Source organism: Macaca fascicularis, chromosome 1, assembly GCF_037993035.2.
Source record: "Macaca fascicularis isolate 582-1 chromosome 1, T2T-MFA8v1.1".
NCBI classification, from domain to species: domain Eukaryota; kingdom Metazoa; phylum Chordata; class Mammalia; order Primates; family Cercopithecidae; genus Macaca; species Macaca fascicularis.
Window position 1 is genome coordinate 118,673,877 of NC_088375.1, and position 19,501 is coordinate 118,693,377.

General features: G+C 44.6%; 1 protein-coding gene across 1 annotated transcript in view; it reads left to right on the top strand.

The window, feature by feature from the left end:
• CASQ2 (calsequestrin 2) overlaps window positions 1-17,631 on the top strand; it is a 69,599-nt gene extending 51,968 nt beyond the window's left edge. Inside the window, exons 9-11 of the mRNA XM_005542219.5 lie at window positions 12,357-12,457; window positions 14,682-14,756; window positions 16,236-17,631. Coding sequence (XP_005542276.1) covers window positions 12,357-12,457; window positions 14,682-14,756; window positions 16,236-16,424 — 365 coding nt within the window. The 3' untranslated portion in view covers window positions 16,425-17,631. The remainder of the gene's footprint in view (window positions 1-12,356; window positions 12,458-14,681; window positions 14,757-16,235) is intronic.
• Window positions 17,632-19,501: the final 1,870 nt, after the last annotated feature.

The following is a 19,501-nucleotide window of genomic DNA, read 5'->3' on the forward strand; positions in this document are numbered from 1 at the left end:
ACACTGAGTCAGTGGGATTTGCAGCAGAGAAAGAGTTTAATAATCGCAAGGTTGCCAAATGGGTAAGGGGAGGGATTCTCAAGCCACAAATCTGATTCTTCAAGGGTTCTGGGCAAGGGTTTTTAAGAGGGTCATGGAAGGTGAGGGCCTGGAAAATTGGGGTCATCAATTGATCTGGGTAAGAGGATGAAATCATGAGGATGTGGAAACTGCATTCTTCCATAAGTCAGCTCCTTGCTCAGCCTTTTAGACCAGCTGATGTCAGTAGTTTTATTGGTATGCAGAACCTAAAAGAGAAACTCAAATGGAAATCTTATTGTATTAGTCAGTTCTCACATTGCTATAAAGAAATACCAGAGACATGGTAATTTATAAAGAAAAGAGGCTTCATTGGCTCACAGTTCTTCAGGTTGTACAGGAAACAGGGCAGTATCTGCTTCTGGGGAGGCTTCAGGGAGCTTTTACTCATGGCAGAAGGCAAAGCAGGAGCAGACATCTCACATGGCAGGAGCAGGACCAAGGTGGTGGGGAGGCGCCACACACTTTTATATAACCATATCTTGTGAGAACTCACACCAAGCGGGGCATAGTGTTAAACCATAAGAAACCACCCCCATGATCCAACCATCTTCCACTAGGCCCCACCTCCAGTATTGGGGATTACATTTGAACAGGAGATTTGGGTGGGGAACACAGATCCAAACCATATCACTTTTAATCTCACCATGTCTTAAATTTCATCTATGGAACAGAGAAGGGACAACAAGTCTTGTGACAAGGGCTACATTATCCTGGGGTAGTACACAGTGACCAGAAGTGGCCAGAGGGCAAGCCAGCTTCACAATGGCTGCTGATGGTGTGGGAAGCCTAGTGATTTTATTTTTTTCTCCAATTGATTTTATAAAATGCTTTTGGAGATGCTTTCAAGAACCTCAAACATTCTGCTTTGCTGCCCAAACATAGAAAGGTACACTGGGCACTGCGGAGGATATTAAAACATACCAGCTTTACAGGGTGTGTGTGCTTGTGTGTGTGTGTGCATGTGTGTGTGTGTGTGCTTGTGTGTGTGTGTGTGCATGTGTGAACTTCTGTTCATATTAAAAGAGTATTTACCAATTTTGCCATCGAGCCTATATCAACCACAGTTCTACCTGAAAATAGGATAAATGTATACTTTGATCCATAAAGTATTGTCTGTGCTTAGGAAATGAAGTAGGAAACATTCCCCTAAATAATGAGAACTGGGGAAAATGAGCAGCTTATTTTAAAAGTGCAAGAGGACCCTGTAAATGAATGGGTAACTTTGTTTGTGGAACTTGGACAACTTTTCTCTGGTTTCACTCTTTTCAACACCAGTGGAGAGTGAAGTGCAGGCAAATTAATTTTGCAGGTAGCAATTTCCTATGGCAGTACTCTGTGAGATAGAGAGTCCCCAAAAGAAAGTGGAAGCACAGATTCTGAAGTGCATTTTGGAAACCCTGAGACAACCCAGAATGTAACCAAAGACAAAGGAATGTAGACATCATGGTACTTGCTGGGGACCTCAGTCTCTTATATACTCATAGGGAGAGATTTAGAGATGGTTCCACTGGACAGATCAGGAAACAGCCATTTGGAGAAGTTAAAAAAAAAGAAAACTGCCCAAGAGAACACAGTTAGTGGTAGATCATCAAGGGTGAACAGATCGCCTTGTTCATCAATATATAGCTGATTCTTGCACAATGTCTTGACACATGGTAGGTGCTCAATAAATATTTGTCTGGCAGATGATTAGAGAGTTAGATGACCAAACAAGACCGAGCCCCAAACTCTTCACTGGCAGACCAGCTTTTCCTTCCCTTTTTTGGCAATACACTAATAGCCTCCATAGCTTCTTATAGAGTGAAACCCACATTTTTTATCATATAATTTGTGAAATCAAGATATAATCCATATACCGTAATAGTAACCTTTTTAAAGTGAAGATTTCAGTGGTTTTTAGTACATTCACAAAGTTGTGCAAACATAATCAGTATCTAATTCTAGAATATTCTGAAAAACAGCCATTAGCAGTCACTCCCATTTCCCTCTCACCCACCTCTGCAGGCAGGAATTAGTTATGATCTCTACAATTTGCCTATTCTGGACATTTCATATAAACGGAATCATTTACTATGTAGCCTTTTGTGTGTGACATCTTTGACTTAGCATGATGTTTTCAAGGTGTCCCAATGATATTGCACATATTCCTTTTAAGGGCCGAATCATATTCCATTGTATCAAAACCAAATTTATGTTCTGAATTATCTGAGCACTCTCTTGGCTTTTTTCATTTTTCAGCATGATCTAGCCCTTGTCTCCACCCCCTCAAAAAAAAGCCAGTGTGGTTTCAGTGGGTTTTCCACAGATTCTGGCCACCACTCTGCCCCAGAGGAGCAAATAGCAAAGGAAGCCAATTGCCTAAGGTTTACAAACTATAATCAAACAGAATTGGATCCCTGGTGTTATGTGAACAGAGATGCAGTTGCCATAGGCAGCAGCCTGCTGGCCAGACTCCAGAGGGCTCCTTCCCCACCTCACCTGCCCCCTTCCAGGATTGTGGGGAAGCCTGTCTGGCTCTTTGGAACAATAGAACAAAGAGGCCTCCCTGAAGTTGCAGGAACCTGTTTGACCGAGATTGCTGCTGTAATGAATCAAGCTCCAGAAACTACTTCCACCTCCTCCCTGCACAAATATCCCTGGGCCTGAAGCTGTGCCTTTCCCCAAAAGAGCCCAAGCTGGGGCTTGTACTGGGAAGCTGTAAGCACGCACTGAGGTGAGGGGAGGGGGAGGGGTAGGAGCTCTGGAAGCATCTTCTGTGAGCAAGGGCCTTGCCACTCGGGGTTGGGAAAGGGAAAGAACTGTCTGTGAAAGTCCCTGACTCTGAATTTGTGGTTAATCAGTGATTTACCTGCAGAGCACTGATGTGTAACCTGGGGCAATGGGCCTGACTGCAGGACTAGGAATTTCATTCCTGCAAAACAGTCCCTCTGCATTCCTTTGCTCTTGCTAACAAGTTAGACATGGCCTTTCGCCCCAGCCAAACACCTACCCCACCAACCCAAGGAAGAAGGTCATACATTCAGGAAAATAATACAGTTCTTCTTAAAGAGCTAACATGATTGAGGAACTGTGCTAGGAGCTTTATGTAGATGACCTTATTTAGCACCTAAAGCCACTCTGTAATATGTGCCTGATGATGATTATTCTAGTGTCAGATGAGGAACGTGTGTTTTAGAGGTTAAATAAGTTGCCCAAATCACTCACTGTACCTAAGCCAAGATTCAAATTCAAGCAGGCTGTCTTGACCTCTAAATACATCATGACTATGAGGGAGATGATGGTGATTGTCACTTACTGTGTACTTATATGTACACAAGAACCCCATGAGGAAGGCATTATTTTTATTACAACTGAGGAAGCTGAGGCTGAGAGAGCTTACCTCACTGGGAAGCATAAAGTTGGAATGACGCTGAGGACGTCTGGCTTCCCAGCCCACACCCTTAACCACAAGGCCCTGCCATAGAGTTATATGAAGTCGTCAGGGTAGCAACTCTGAGTGGCATGTAAGTCTGTAGCAGGGCCTGTGCTAAGTGATCATTTGGTCCTCCTTCCTGCCTCTCTATTGCCCTTCACCATCTTCTCCACCTCCAACGTTTGAAAGACAAGAAAACAGAGACCCAGGGCAATGCAATGGCATGTTTGAGATCACAGGGTTATAGGAATAGTGGAAAATCAAGCTTAGATTTCCCAAGGGCCCCTCCTGTGCACAGTCCACCCTATCACACCAACTCCAAACAATGCCCCAGCCAGTGCAGGCTCTGAGCATGTGCAGTGCTGCCTCATGTACTGGGGAAGGGGGCACGAGCAGGCAGAGCAGGGGGAGGTGAGAAGAGCGCAAAACCACCTGGAAGCTTGAGAGCCTAGTCAGGGAATAAAAGTCCGGCTTCCTCCCACTGTCCAGGTTTGGGATCTAAGATTATGCAGCAGCAACAACCACACGTCCCAGCGATCCAGCTGCCCCAACCACTTTCTTCTCCCGACAGTTCTGACATGACCCTCACGGCCAAGAACTTGAGTTCACCCCTTGTAGAAAGCTGAGGGCAGGCAGCAACCCTGTACTCTCACCCCCACCTGCCAGGAGGCAGGGTCTGCTCTCCTGGCCCTAGAGCCTAATCGCTGGATCTCTCCTGCTGTACTCATCCCGTGCCCTCAGGCAGGCCTGGCTGGGAAGGGCATTTCCTAGCCCTGCGCTCTTGCCCATTGCCTGGTGGTACTGCCAGTCTTCCTCCAGTGGTGCTGCCAGTCTTCCTCCAGCTCCTGCGCTCAAAGCGCCCGCCAGAGCCGCTCGTCTGACAGGTTTGAAAATGAACGACTCTCTTCCTCACCACTCCTAGATGTGTCTGTGTCAGGCTGACATCTTCTTTATAACATGTGATGAAAGGTTTGCAAAGCGGCATTTCTACATGAGTGCATGCTGGATGGATATCCTCAAAGGGCACTGGGAATATTAGCGCTAACAAGGTTAGCTGGAAATGCAAGGACAGGCTGCTGTCTGCGCATGTGGAACAGAATTAGTGACAGGCCCTGGAAAGAATGTCTCCAAGCTCTGTTCCATCTAAGCTTCCACTGCTTCAGGTTCCTGTAAAAATCTTTTTGAGACCATTGTCTCAAGTAGGACCACTAACTGCCTCTTTGAGCTTTTGATTTTAAATTTGGTTTATCAAATGTAACATTTGGTTTTCTTTCTTTCTTTCTTTCTTTCTTTCTTTCTTTCTTTCTTTCTTTCTTTCTTTCTTTCTTTCTTTCTTTCTTTCTTTCTTTCTTTCTTTCTTTCTTTCTTTCTTTCTTTCTTTCTTTCTTTTCCTTCTTTTTTTTTTTTTTTTGAGACAGAGTCTCCCTCAATTGCCCAGGCTGGAGTGCAGTGGCACCATCTCTGCTCACTGCAACCTCCACCTCCCGGGTTCAAGTGATTTTCCTGCCTCAGCCTCTCGAGTAGCTGGGATTAGAGGCATGGGCCACCACACCTGGCTAAGTTTTGTATTTTCAGTAGCCTCCCAAAGTGCTGGGATTATGGGCGTGAGCCACTGTGCCTGGCCTGGTTCTTGCTATGTGTTGAATGTTATTCCAAGCACTTAACAAGTATCAACATATTTAACCTTCGCAACAACCCAACGTGTTAGGTGCTGTTTTTATCATCTTCCCCGGTGTACAGATGAGAAAATACAGGGACGAAGAAGTTAAATAATGTCCCCAGCTCACATGGCTAATCAGTGATAGAACTGGGATTCAAACCTAGCAGTCCAGCCCCAAGTCTGGGCTCTGTAACAGCCAGCTTAAGCTTCTCTTCATGACAACACCGTGTCATTTGACTTTTTCACCAATTCCGGGATCTTAGGGCCAGAAGACAGGCAGAGAAAGAGGGCTGTGGTAAGGAGTGGTAGTGTATTCACATGTCTCAAGTGCCGTCTCACAGCCGTGGGGCCCAGACAATGTCCCCTGTCCTACGCGGATGTTTGACTCTCACGGGTGACTTCTTGGCAATTCCATCTTGTGAGAGGAGAGCTCCCTCTGAGGTTTCCCAAAGGGTCCAGTTCAGATGCTGGGCCGCTTTTTGAGAATTCCATACTTACTGAGTGAGCTCTGGCCTAGAGACCAACAAGGCCTTTCTGAGAGAGGACCTGTCCTATACACCCTTGTGTCTCAGCCCCTGGCTCTGGGCTTAAGATGTTGTGGGAACTCAAATTATACCTGCCTGATGAAAACAAACAAACAAACAAAACCCTTACACCTGTAATCCCAGCACTTTGGAATTGCAGGCAGGTGAATCACAAAGTCAGGAGTTCGAGACCAGCCTGGCCGACATAGTGAAACCCCGTCTCTACTAAAAATTCAAAACTTAGCTGGGCGTGGTGGCATATACCTGTAGTCCCACCTACTTGGGAGGCTGATGCAGGAGAATCATTTGAACCCAGGAGGCAGAGGTTGCAGTGAGCCAAGACCACACCATTGCACTCCAGCCTCAGTGACAGAGTGAGACTCCATCTCAAAAACAAAACAAAACAAAACAAACAAACAAAAACCCTTCCCGTCAATGAAGGATCAAAGTAGTGAAAAAAAAAAAAAAAAAGCCTTAAAATGATTAAGAGTGTGATGGGGGTGGAGGAGAAAAAGGAAGAAGACAGAGGAAGTCTTTACGAGGCCCTTCTGCCTGTGTCTCCCTACACGCTTTACCCAACCCACATGCTGAGAGCATCTCATTATATCAACATGCCTGAGAGGTCATGTGGCTGCTGTTCTCTCCACTTTCAGAGGAGGAGACGAAAGGGGAGCGGTTAAGCGACCTGTGCAAGTTCTTTAAACTCCAGACCCAGTGCCCTCTTTAGACACAACCTCTAAGCTCTGTGGTTCCAGCCCCGGCCGTTTATCTGTCCACCTGCCACATAAGTAAGGGCAGGACCCCACTCTAAGAGCTTGGCCCCCCCAAGCTCAGGCCTCTCTTCACAGGAGCAGAGACCCTGAGGCCCAGAACTTCCCACGGCATTGAGTCAGGAAGGGTCCCTTTCAGTGCCTTTGTGGAGTGAGCACAGCCAGCGTGCTGTGGGCCTGTTCGCTCCTAGAACGCTGCTTGGTCTGAGACACACGAGCCTCTGCTGAATGTGGCCTTGGCTCCTGACTTGGCTGTACCTGGCCTGGGACCGGTCCCCTAGGGCTTGGTGAAGGCTCATTCCCATCAGTCCCTGCCAGGGAAACAGGAGAGGATAATCACCAGTTTCTCCTCCCACAAAGATGTGATTCCCAGAGGCCACTCGCTTGCCATGGGAAACCTCCTGGTTCAACGTGCATCCCTTGGCTGTGGGTCATGGCCTCTCAGGACTCCAAGCCTGAGTGGCAGGAGAGGAGTTGCAGTTCTCACAGCTCCAGGTCTCTTTATTTACATCCATCTCTGAGACGCCAGTCCCCCTCAGAGCCATCCCTGAGTTAGCCAACCCACCATACTGCAGCTGCTGGGAGGCGAGGGCTTGGCAGTGTGGTTTGAAGGAGGGGATGGGACTCTTCCATGGGAAGGTAGAGGCCAGCCCTCCAGCCCTGGCGCTGACCCCATGGACAGTTTCCTCAGAGTCCCAGCCCCTGCTTCCCTGATGTTGAAGCTTTCACACTGGGCTTAAAAATCTCAAGCACAAACTCGAGGAAGGAAGATGGCAGCAACACTGGTAGGAGTGAGGAGACCTCAGAGGGTAGGAGACAGTGGAAGTGGCGCCAGACGTGCAGACTTAAGACCTGAGTTCAACTCCCAACTCTACCATTTGCTCCCGTATGATGCTGGGCAAGTCATTTGCTCTCCTTGGGTCTTAATTCCATCCCCTTTAAAATGGAGATGATAAAATCTTCCTAACCTCCATCAAGACGAGTTGTAAAAATCAAATGCGAAAGTACTCAGTACTCAGTAAGTGTTCAATAGACACTCAGAAAATAAAGGCTGGAGCAGCGTGATTATAGACTTTCTGCATGTGGAGAACAATGTCCTGTGTCCTGGTTGGGCGTGGTGGCTTTCGCCTATAATCCCAGCACTCTGGGAGGCTGAGGTGGGAGTATCGCTTGAGCCCAGGAGTTCAAGACCAGCCTGGACAACACAGAGAGACTTCATCTTTACAAATAATAATTAAAAAATTAACTGCGTGGTGACGTGTGCCTCTGGTCCCAGCTACTTAGGAGGCTGAGATGGGAGAATCACTTGAGCCTGGGAAGTCAAGACTGCAGTGAGCCGTGATTGCACCACTGCATTTCAGCCTGGGGAACAGAGCGAGACTCCATCTCAAAACACAACAAAAAAGAACAATGTCTAGTGTCCATAAAGGAAGAGTGGGGAGTAAACGTCATGTGTATAAAAGGAGATTTCAATTGGATGCAAGGATAAGATTCTTGGCTGTTACAGTGATCAACTCTGTAGTCAGCCTTTAGCAATGTCGAAGGGTCTCAGTCCCGGAAATATTCAAAAGATACAAATGTTTTGACTGGGGGCTATTCACCTACCTGGATGTTTGGAATGTCTGGGTTGCCGGGGTCTCTTCTCATTTTGAGAACTGATGCTTTTCTGATGACTGCAGAGACTAGTCCTCTACTTGCTATGTCTAGATAACTATTAGCCTACACATCTCTGAATAGTATTTCCCCCTTTATCTCTATATACTTTTTTGAAGTATGGGCTATATTCCTTCTGAAACATGCATGACCACAGTCTTGAAAGGCCTCCAAGCCATGTCTACCACTGATAAAGGAAACATTTACTCATTTTAAACTCAGTCATTCATCCATGTAATTTTAACAGTGGACTAGTTCTTGCTTAACATTGAATTACTAAAGTGAAACGCGGCTTCCTACACCTGCCTTCCTGGTCAAAAAGGGAGGATCCACAGAGAATGTTTCTCTTTTCCAGGGGACCTGCCCGTTTTACAAAGAAACAGAGGCTCTCTTTGGAAAAAATTGAACTTGTAACTTACAATTTTAGCAACTGAATACATGTGAGACCAGGTTAGCTGCCTTAACTCACTTTCACAGATTAATGAGAATCCATTTTAACAGGTCTGCACTCAAGGCTGGGGTCTGAAGAGGGGAGAGCCCTGGAGGCTCGTAAGCCTTTGATCAGGAATATCCATACAAGCTAATGCCTTAAAAGCAAAGGAATTAAACCTTTTCCTGACCCAGTTATCAAGGCAGGGTTCTCGTGGTCACACCAGCTGGCAGAGCCATCCCTGAAGCCTTTGGTCACAGAATCAGCAACAGGAGCCGGAAGGAACTGCCCCACGCTGTACTGTCTTGTGATGTAGTTTTCTGTGGGCATGTTCTCTACCATGTGGGTCCAAGACTGCCTCCACCCCACTCCCGGTGCCCAGATCACTGAACTTAATACCGATGTGGTAAATGAACAGAGGAACGGCCAGGCTTAGGGAGTTCCAGCTAGCTTCCTTGCCTTTGAATATAGAATGTCAGGTAATTTAAGTAAAATAATGGCTAAACCTTACTCTATGCCAGGCACTGTCCAAGTGCTGCAGGAAAACTGATTCATTTAACTCACAACTACCCAGTGAAGTAGATGCTATCATTGTCATCATCCCTGTTTTACAGATGAGGAGACAAACATTAAATAACTTGCTCTAAGTCACACTCTAAGGGTACATCCAGGACCTTGGCCAAGGTCATTTGGCCCCAGAGTCTGTGTGTTTAAGGGCTATGCTGGGTTGACTCCCTGAAGAATGGGCTCTGTTCTGTCATTAAAAGTATTCGGGGACACAGACATTGTCCATTACAGAGTTCATCACCCTGAACATCTGAAACCTGCCCTTGGATCTAGAGGAAACTTTTTCAGCTTTAATGTCAACCTTATTTATTAATTTATTCTGGGAATGGTTTTTGAGATTTCTTTGCTTCTCCATAGACACAAAGAATATTACAAAAATCTTTTTATTTTCTTGAAAATGGGCTTCAGGCCACACTTTTGACTTTGCTCATTTACATAAATACTACCATCCATTTGATTTTTCTTGCACAGTTCAGTTTTTCTTTTCGTCTCTTAACCTGCTCTAGAATGTCAAATAGGAATGTAGTAGGTATGTTCTTGGATACCACATTCCTTTTGATGCATCCCAATGTTAAGAGAGTTTTTCCCATAAGAAAACAACAGCGCTCTGTTGTGTATTCAGCTTGTAGTTCTGGGTCACAGATCCTGTCCCTCCACAACACTCGTGCCTACCTAGACTCTCCTTTTCTTTATGTGAATCAGTCTCTTGCACCACAAGTTTGCTTTCTACTTTCATTTGAGTCTGTGTTGTTGCATTTCATCCTCTTTGTGAATTTCAGATTTGTCATGTCCCTTTTATGCTTGACTCTCTCTCATCTTCCAAAGTACTAGCAGGGTCACCTCATTGATTATCATTTCTTTATTTTCTGCAGCTAAAAATAGTAACTGAAGTTGTTTTGGAGGAATTCCTCCTTGTGGTCTTTGTATTATGATTCCTATCTCTACAGATAACCAAGGCGGCACCATATTTCCCTCTCCTGTGACAGACATATGGCCAAAGGAGAACCCATAGTGTCCACACTTGGCAGCCAGTGATACACTGGAGGGGCCGGACCTTCTCAGTTCCACCTACAGGCAGCAGGAGTAATGCCCCTACCCCACCTTGCCCCTAGCCCCGCAATTACAGATAAATGAACTCTAATGCTTAGGGCCCTGTCAGTCTCCGGTGTCTGTCATAATCTCATTTGCAATATGGTTATGAGCACAGATTAAAAGATTACCCAAGTCCACTCTGTATCTCTGCAAGAAGTGGACACCAGCCATAAAGACCACTTCTAGGCCTGACATAGTGACTCAAGTCTGTAATCCTGCACTTTGGAAAGCTGAGGCAGGATCACTTGAGCCCAGGAGTTTAAAACCAACCTGGGCAACAATGTGAGATCCCTGTCTCTACAAAATAAAACAATAAAATTTTAAAAACTAGCTGGGCATAATGGCATGCATCTGTAGTTTTAGCTACTTGTGAGGCTGACACAGGAGGATCATTTGAGCCTGGGAGGTCGAGGCTGCAGTGAGCTATGTTCCCATCACACACTCCAGCCTGGACAACAGAGACCGCCCCCCCTCCAAAAAAAGGAACTTCTCCACTAGAGGTCGCTGTGCTTCCCACGTAGTAAGGCCTAAGGGGGCTCAGCCTGAATCTTCAGTGTGAGCTAGCAACAGTGACTACACCAACTCAAAAACTCAAAGTAGAGTTGCTAAGAATAGTATGCGTTTTGCCTGGAATGCATTAGAGATAAGGAAGTGTAGAAAAAACTTTTACCAAGAGTCCAAAAGAGCCAAACAAAAGCTAGCATTCCTGGAGAGAGGAGAGGCTTGCTAAACAGAGGCCATAGGGAGGAGCTCAAGTTTGCCGAGATTCCAGGCAAAAGGAAAAAACTTTGCAAAGAAAACACAGTTAATTGAATTCCCAAGTAGCTGGTGAGTTACTTATATTCACGGTATAAATTTCAAGCCACGAATTCAGCTATGCAAGAACTGTAACTTTATTATTTAGAACTGAACCTAAATTTCAATTTTGAGTGTATACCACTGAGTGGTGGAAGCTGGGGCTGATAATTAAAGGTTCTCCACCCCAATTCCACCATCCCGAGGGATCCAGGGTCTCTCTGGTTCCCAGGCATAGCTGAGTGGGGTGCACATCTGGTAGGGGTCATCGTCATTTGTCCAAGTTCCTCAGAATGACAAGACAACTCCATGGGGCCTTTCGACAGGCTCTTCTGCCCTAGTGCTCCTAGACCAGGGGGTTCTTTAGGGGATTCTGGGATCTTTTCATTTGCCTAAGTTTAATTCTGAAACAAATCATGGGTCTTCTATACCCTGGGATTCCCGGAAACAATGGAGATTCTGTACATGCGCACATGGCTTGTGTTTCTGCACATGCACACACACACGCACGTGCACACGTGCACACGCACACACACACACGCACGCACACACACACAGGCGCAGTTTAGTATTCTCAGGGATCTTCCAGAATCTAAACCATTTTTTCAGTTTCTAGCTGGGGGCTGGGGAGTGGTGCTGAGGGTTGAGAGTATGCTATCTCTTACTGAATATTCTCCTATAATTTTTGTTTATGGCAAAAGTCGTATGCTCACAGTCCTTCAAGGTTTAGGCTTTTAAAGCTAAGAAGTTTGTGTTCTTGAAACTTATAAAGCTCCTCTCTGCTTTTCTTATGAATCATCCCGCCCCTAGGGCAATGACTGCTGCTGACTGAACAGAGGGAGGGCCCAGTATACAAGGAAATACGGAGGGAGGGAGGGAGGGAGGGAAACCGCGTTTACTATCTCAGAGCTGTGAAACCAACTGTAAATCAGATGCTCGTTTGGTTTGAAGGTTTTAGCAATTCCTGGTTGTAGAAAATACAGCAGATGTTATTGGGACTCTAAGGGACAGCAAAGTATCTGTTTCAAGAGATGGCATGGGATCAGTGAGGACAGGCAGCAGTTTCTCTGTTCTGGGACTGACTTTCTGACCCAAGGCTGGGCAGTTTTCACAAATGAAGTTTGGCTTCCAGTGAAAAACCAGCCAGTTCTCTGTGAACCTTTAATCCTTTGTTCAAATTTTTTATTGTTTCCTTTGTATAAGCTGCTTTGTGCCTGGAGCTCTCATCTGACTCATTCTATAGAATAATCCTATAATTGAGGGTAAGCACCAAATGGCCTAAGAAGTCCTCGTGGAAAAACCGCACTCTGCTCTCCACGTTAGAAGCTGTGTGTGTGCAGGGGTTACTCAACTCTCTTGAATCCTGCTTCAGATGGCTACGAATTCCTGGAGATCCTGAAACAGGTTGCCCGGGACAATACCGACAACCCCGACCTGAGCATCCTGTGGATCGACCCCGACGACTTTCCTCTGGTGAGTGGCTCCGGCCAGCGCCCCACCCTCAGTTGCTGTCACAGCCTCATGATTGCGTTTAGCATCCAAGGAGGTGAAATAAGTGGGGGCACTTGAAGAAACCCAGTGACAGCCCCCATCCAATGTGGGAGGTCTTGGCCCTTGGGGCAGTATTGAACTTGGGGCCTGGTGCTGACCCTGAAAGGATGAGGCTTACTCCCTGGAGTTGAAACCAGGAGTTGAAAACCCTTGACCCTTGGGGACCCACCCAAGTGGGCAGGGTAAACTCCTTTGGCGGCAGCTCCAGAGCTACCCCTCATCACTGCACTCCCTGTCCCCAGAACTACTTTGACCTTCTGGGTGGGGACCATCGTTCTGAGGCCACCTGAATTACCAAGTAATTAAAATCAGAGATGAACATTTTTCAGCGAGTTCAGAACTTTGTGGAGAGAAAGAGAGCCTGTGCCTGTCATGTTCATCATGTTCTCCCCAGGACCTAGCATAGTGTCTAGCCTACGATGAATGTGAAAGAACCTTAAAGTCCACACTTTTGCTAGTGTCCATGATCAGTGGCCCGAAAGCTTTGATTATACTTATATGTTTTTAAAAAGAATAAACAGAATTTGTACACTACATGAATTGAACCCTGGTACTGGTTCTGGTACTGATAATAAGTACTGGTACTGACAATAAGCATAGCTGATATACTCTACTGTATGCATGGAACTATAGTAATGCTTTACATGCCTCATCACAGCAATCCTCTCAACAACGCTGTGAAGTAGGTACTATTATAATCCCTGTCACAAGGTGGAGAGAATGATAGCTGGGAAGGTTAAAGCTAGTGAGTGATAGATGTGATATTCCAATCTAGGTCTACATGATGCTAAAGCTTGGTCTACCTACTGCTTTAGGTAAAAGCTTATTGCGGTAATCAGTACAAGTTTAGTTATCATTAGGTTATGAATGATGACTTTATCTTCCAGGAATTATCATTATTTGCATAGGTCATGACTGATGATACTGTGATTAAATAGAGAAAATTGAGAGGCATCTCAAGGGTCCTGAAAATCAGCCCTATGTAGAGGAGGGGGGCGAATCAAAGGCAGAGGCTTCCGTGACACTTGAGACCATTGTCATAGCACTGGGTAATTATAACAAAGTCATGGCCATATAAGACTGCATACAGTACAGCTTTGGTGATATAGCTTTTGCCTGGTTGTGTTTCTAGTTTATCTGACTATTTTGTTATACAAGCTTGCAGATGGTTTGCAGTTTTCCTGGCCCGTTCTTTTTTTTGTTTTGTTTTGTTTTGTTTTGTTTTTTGAGACAGGATCTCACTCTGTCACCCAGGCTGGAGTGCAGTGGCATAATCTCAACTTCCTGCAGCCTTAAGTTCCCAGGCTCAAGCAATCCTCCTGCCTCAACCTCCTGAGCAGTTGGGGCTAGAGGTGTGTGCCACCATGCCCAGCTAATTTTTAAAATTTCTTGTAGAGACAAGGTCTCACTATGTTGCTCAGGTTGGTTTCAAACTCCCGGACTCCAGTCCCAAAGTGCTGGGACTACAGGTGTGAGCCACTGCGCCCAGCCTCTCTTCTGGCCAGTTCTATGTGTTTGCCTTGGTTTTTGCAAAGAAGAAATCTTCAGACTATTCTGATTTCCAGATTCCTGATTATCCCTAGTCCCCACTAGGCCATATATTTGCATGGGAGATTTTCTACCACTGAGCATCTCCATTAAAAAAAAAAAAATCCTGTGGTCCCTTGCTCCTCTATTTTTGCCCCAGTCAGAGATTTGTCCACATGGAGTCCAGGCCTGGTTGAATGAAGAAGCCTTCTTCTTACTCGGCAACTTATGACCCATCATGGCTTTCTCAGCTATCTCATGTAGCACAAGATAAGGTATTTTTAAAAATGGGACATTAAAAAAGAGGTGGAGGGAAATGGCTCTACAAACTATAAAACAGCCACAAGTAATTTGGAAAGCAACATTAGACCACCTCTATAATTTTCTCTCTTACAGCTGTAGACACATGTTTCCGTAATTTATGCTATGTCATCTTTTATTTAATGCTTATTTGAAGTGCTCGAAGGCTGGGGCCAAGTCTTCAATTTGCTAAGTGCCCACAGCTGTTTTGAAGACCTTTAACCAATGGTGACCTAGTTACTGCAATGGGACGGTGGGTGGGTCCTTAACAGAGAATGCCCTCTGCCTGCTGTCTAATCTTATTTTTTTGTTGCTGCAGCTCGTTGCCTATTGGGAGAAGACTTTCAAGATTGACCTATTCAGGCCACAGATTGGGGTGGTGAATGTCACAGATGTGAGTATCCCCTATGAAGGCTTGCTCAGGCACCCTTGGCCTGCCCTGTGTTCTGCTACACAGCCTAGATTGTGAGAGCATCTACAGGAGTCCAGTCTCTTCAGAAGAGGGCGGGGGTCCTGCTCAAGGAAACTTGGCAGTGTGTTCCACGCCTGGTCTCCAAGCCAGTTCCAATCTGTGGTTACATGGCTCCCTTCCATGGACACGTTTTCTTGCCTATGGGACCAGCCTTTCCTGAATCACTGATTTGGAACTTTCCCCTCAAGTAAACTCTCCTGTATTTACCCCCAAAGCCAAACAACAAACAATAAGGTCCTTTACAAAAGGGAACCCACACCAGGAGCCATCATTGTACAATGTGTGATGGGGCCATTGTGGCCCAGAATCCCAGCCAGGAGACAAGGCCTGCAGAAGGGAAGGAAGAAAATTATATGCGAGTAAGGGGCTTCTCCTCAGAGTTCAGGCATTGTTGAAGTGAGGGTGGGACAGGCTAGTGAGGTGCACTGGCAGAATGCGAAGAAATCTTAGATCTCAGTCCAGACATCTGATACAACTCCACCATCATAAAGCTGAAGTGGGAACAGATACAACCAGGCAAATAGTGGACAGAAAGGGATGATCACAGAGGATTATTAGAGCCATACTTAATTGAGGTAGAATCTCTTAAGAATGGGGGCCAAGTCAGGCGTGGTGGCTCATGCCTGTAATCCCAGAACTTTGGGAGGCCGAACTGGGTGGGTCACCTGAGGTCAGGAGTTTGAGACCAGCTGGCCAACATGGTGAAACCCCATCTCTATTACAAAAATTAGCCAGGCATGGTCATGGGCACCTGTAATACCAACTACTTGAGAGGCTGAGGCAAGATAATTGCTTGAATGCAGGAGGAAGAGGTAGCAGTGCGCTGAGATCACGCCATTGCACTCCACCCTGGGCAACAAGAGCAAAACTCCGTCTCAAAAAACAAAAACAAACAAAAAAAAAAACCAATGAGGGCCAGTTAGCATTGTCTTTCTCCCCGTTGGTAGGTGTTCAATTACCTAGGGAACTCTACATTCATTTATTTTGTAAGTTACTTTAAAATTAATAATAATACCTAACTTTTAAAATATGCTCAAGTGAAACATTTTAAAACAGAACAGTAGAATAGAAGGTCAAAGTAAAAAGTATTTCCTACTCCCCTGACCCAACCCCTAGTCTCATTCCTAGAGGGAACCACTGGTGGTTGTTGCATGAGTATATTACCAGAAATGTCATATACATATTCCACGGGGTAATGGAATACACATTTCCTTTTATGCAACACAAACAGTGTATTACACATATCGTTTTGCTGTTTGGCATTTCCATTTAACAATGTGCACATTCCTAATAAGTGTGAGAGAGTCGGGGGGCACTCAGCACAGCTACTCAGCACAGCTACCCCTGGTCTGGCTCAGCCTTCATGCATCCACTCACTCGTTCATTAATCCCTCACTGCAGGCTGACAGTGTCTGGATGGAGATTCCAGATGATGATGATCTTCCAACTGCTGAGGAGCTGGAGGACTGGATTGAGGATGTGCTTTCTGGAAAGATAAACACTGAAGATGATGATGAAGATGATGACGATGATGATGATAATAATTCTGATGAGGATAATGATGACAGTGATGATGATGATGATGAATAGCCCAACTCCAAACAATTCTGATGAAAACAAAATCACAGCTACCCACTACCATACAGACAGCACAAGGTGGCAGCAAGCAATTCTGCCCCACGCCCAGCCAGCTCCTTTCCCTTTTCCATTATCTCTTTTCCCACTCCCTTTGCATCAGGAGCAGTATCATTCAGCAAATGCCTTTTCAAATGCAGCAATCCCACTTAGCAGAGACAGGAGGAAAATTATCCCCATGTTGACTGTCTTGACTGTCATGGAACAGATCTTGTTCTTTGCTGGACCATCAAAGGTCATGGCAGTGCCTGAACATGGCAGTCTGGGGTGAACAATCCCTTAACACCAGTTTATGTTGTCTTTGATTATGACAGTAACAGAATTGACAGCTTTCTAACTCACAGGCATAGAGTGACCTTATAATCAGAGCCCAGGGAAGACACATGATTAATGATTTAGTTCCCTCCATACCTCGAACATGAGTTGGAATCCCTCCTCCAGCCAAGACGATCCTTCTTAGGGAAGGCTAGCCTTGGAAGCAAACTTGTAAATCATATTCTCATGGCTCTGTTAAGCTTATTTCACGTGATGGTCATTCATATCATTATGGATATTCAAGCCTTTGGATGGCTGTGGAGAGGACTTGAAATGTGCACAGTTGTCACCATCATTTCTAGTGTATTAGGAAACTGGGATGGGAGGTGGATTTGCTCTCTAAACTTCCCTCTGGTTGGTAAGTCTCACATATTCATTAGCAGGAGTGAGGGTGGGGGAAAACTAGAAAGATGAAAGGTCTTACATTTTTCTGATGGGTTCATGTCTCTGACTGGGTCAGCTAGCTTCCTAGCCTAAGCTGGGATCTGAATACCCCTTCTCTGTAGCTGCTAGTGAGCCTTCCCATTTGGATTAAAGATTGCTTTATCCAGCAGTCAATTAACTCTCCAGTTATCAGTACTCTCACAGTTGGCCAGGGCAACAGTAATTGGAGTTCATACTGATGCCCTGAGGCACTGAAAAAAAATTCCAAAGTGCCTTCTGAGCTGTCTAAAAGTTATATTGTGCTTGGTAGTTTTAGTGTTAAGTGTGCAGTATAATTTTCTAATTTATTTTCTCAATCTTTTAGCACATGTGTAAGACACTGTACAAATTTTTTGAAAATAGAGCAATAGTTTTTGTGGAAAACTAGCTAACTAATTCTGTCATTAAACTCATATTTTGAAAATATTCAGACAATGTTGAAAATCCTATCTTGATTTTTCTGACTCTGCTCATTCTCATCTGGCTCCAGTCCTACCTCCTTATTTCTTCTCTATTTTCCTTTCCAGCCCCTCTTCCTCTGCCTGCTCTTTAAATGATGGTATTTCACAGCATCTCAACTCTACACACTTTTCCAAAACGATGTCATCATGCCCATCAATACTATCCATGTGCTAATTACCTCCAAATATGAGTCTCTAACCTTGACTCCTCGCCTTATTTTTAGACACATTCATTCAACTGCCTCTGGACATCTTGACTTGATGTTGTACAAGCACTTCAGACTCAACACAATAAAACCTGAACTCATTGCCTTCTCCCCTAAGCATCTCCTTCTCCTCTTCATGGAGTCCTAGTTTGGGTGGGTGATAGCACCATTTATCCAATTGTCTAGGTGACCTGAAGGTGCCCCTTCCCCTCTGTGCTTTGTGAATCCCTGGATCATGTCACTTATCATTTAAGGTATAACATATATTTGCATGTTTGTCCTTTCACTAAATTGCAGGCTCTTTAGAGGCAAGGAATTTATCTTAGAATCCCTAGCACTTAGCACTTTGCCCATCACAAAGTAGATACTCATTTATTGAGTTGGTGGATGAATAATTGGTTAACCAGAATACCTATAATTCCCCAGCACTATTGGGTAACAGAGCTTACAAGGTATCTTAGTCTGTTTTTATGGATACAAAGGAATAACGAAGAGTGGGTTATTTATGAAGAAAAAATATTTACTTGGCTCACAATTCTGCTGGCTGCAAGACTGGGCATCACGTGAAAGCCCTGGCTGCTTCCATTCATGGCAGAAGGTAAAGGAAAACCAGTGTGTGCAGAGATCACATGGTGAGAGAGGAAGCATGAGAGAGGAGGTGCCAACCTCTTTCTAACAACCAGCTCTCCAGGGAACTAACAGAGCGACCCACTCACACCCCACTTCCTCCAGAGAGGACATTCATCTGTTCATGAAGGCTCTATCCCATGACCCAAGTTCTTAAATCACTCCCTTTAGACCCTACCTCCTAACACTGCCACACAGGGGATTAAATTTCAACATGGGATTTAGTGGGAACAAATATCCAAATGATAGCACAAGGTGTATTAGCAGCATTTACTTATGCAGATATAAATTGTGCACATTTTGCTTAATGACCCAAAAAAACAGCTTATCAATAATCTATCCAATGAATATCTTTGAGTCAATTGATTTCTCTAATTTCTGTCCATGCGATAGGTAAGAATTTGATTGTGTGCTGTCAAAATTCTACCGTTGAGTTTAGCAGAAAACAAGCTTCATATTTCTTTGCAAATAATCAAATTTCCTTTAAATAGACCTATCTAAAATCAATTGATAATTTAACTTGAATTGCCAAGCCAATAATCAGAAAACTAATCCAATATTCACCTCCCACATCAACCCAAGGTCTGTTACTTTTCTCCTTATTTGACTCGAACACCTTTCCACTTGCTGGTTTACTCAAAAGATCTGTTTCATCTCCATGTTTTCGAGCCTGAGGATTTCATTTTTAGTTATCTATTCAAAACATTTTCTTCACTGTAAAATGATTGACAACCAGTAGTTTTTGTTACAATGGTAATTCTACTTTCCCAATCCGTCATAATTGTCTTGGTTTTTATAGAAATATGACAGGTTGTCTTGAAATTCTGAAGGTCTCAAAATTATGCAAGAGTGAAAAATGTCCCTGAAAAAGTAAGCAACTTTTTAGATTGAAATAATCACATGAAGAAAAGAAACAAGATACGATTTGATATTTCAATTTATTTTCCAAGTTTACAGTATAAAAAATGTGATGTGTAAAACATTTTACAGTGAATTGGGA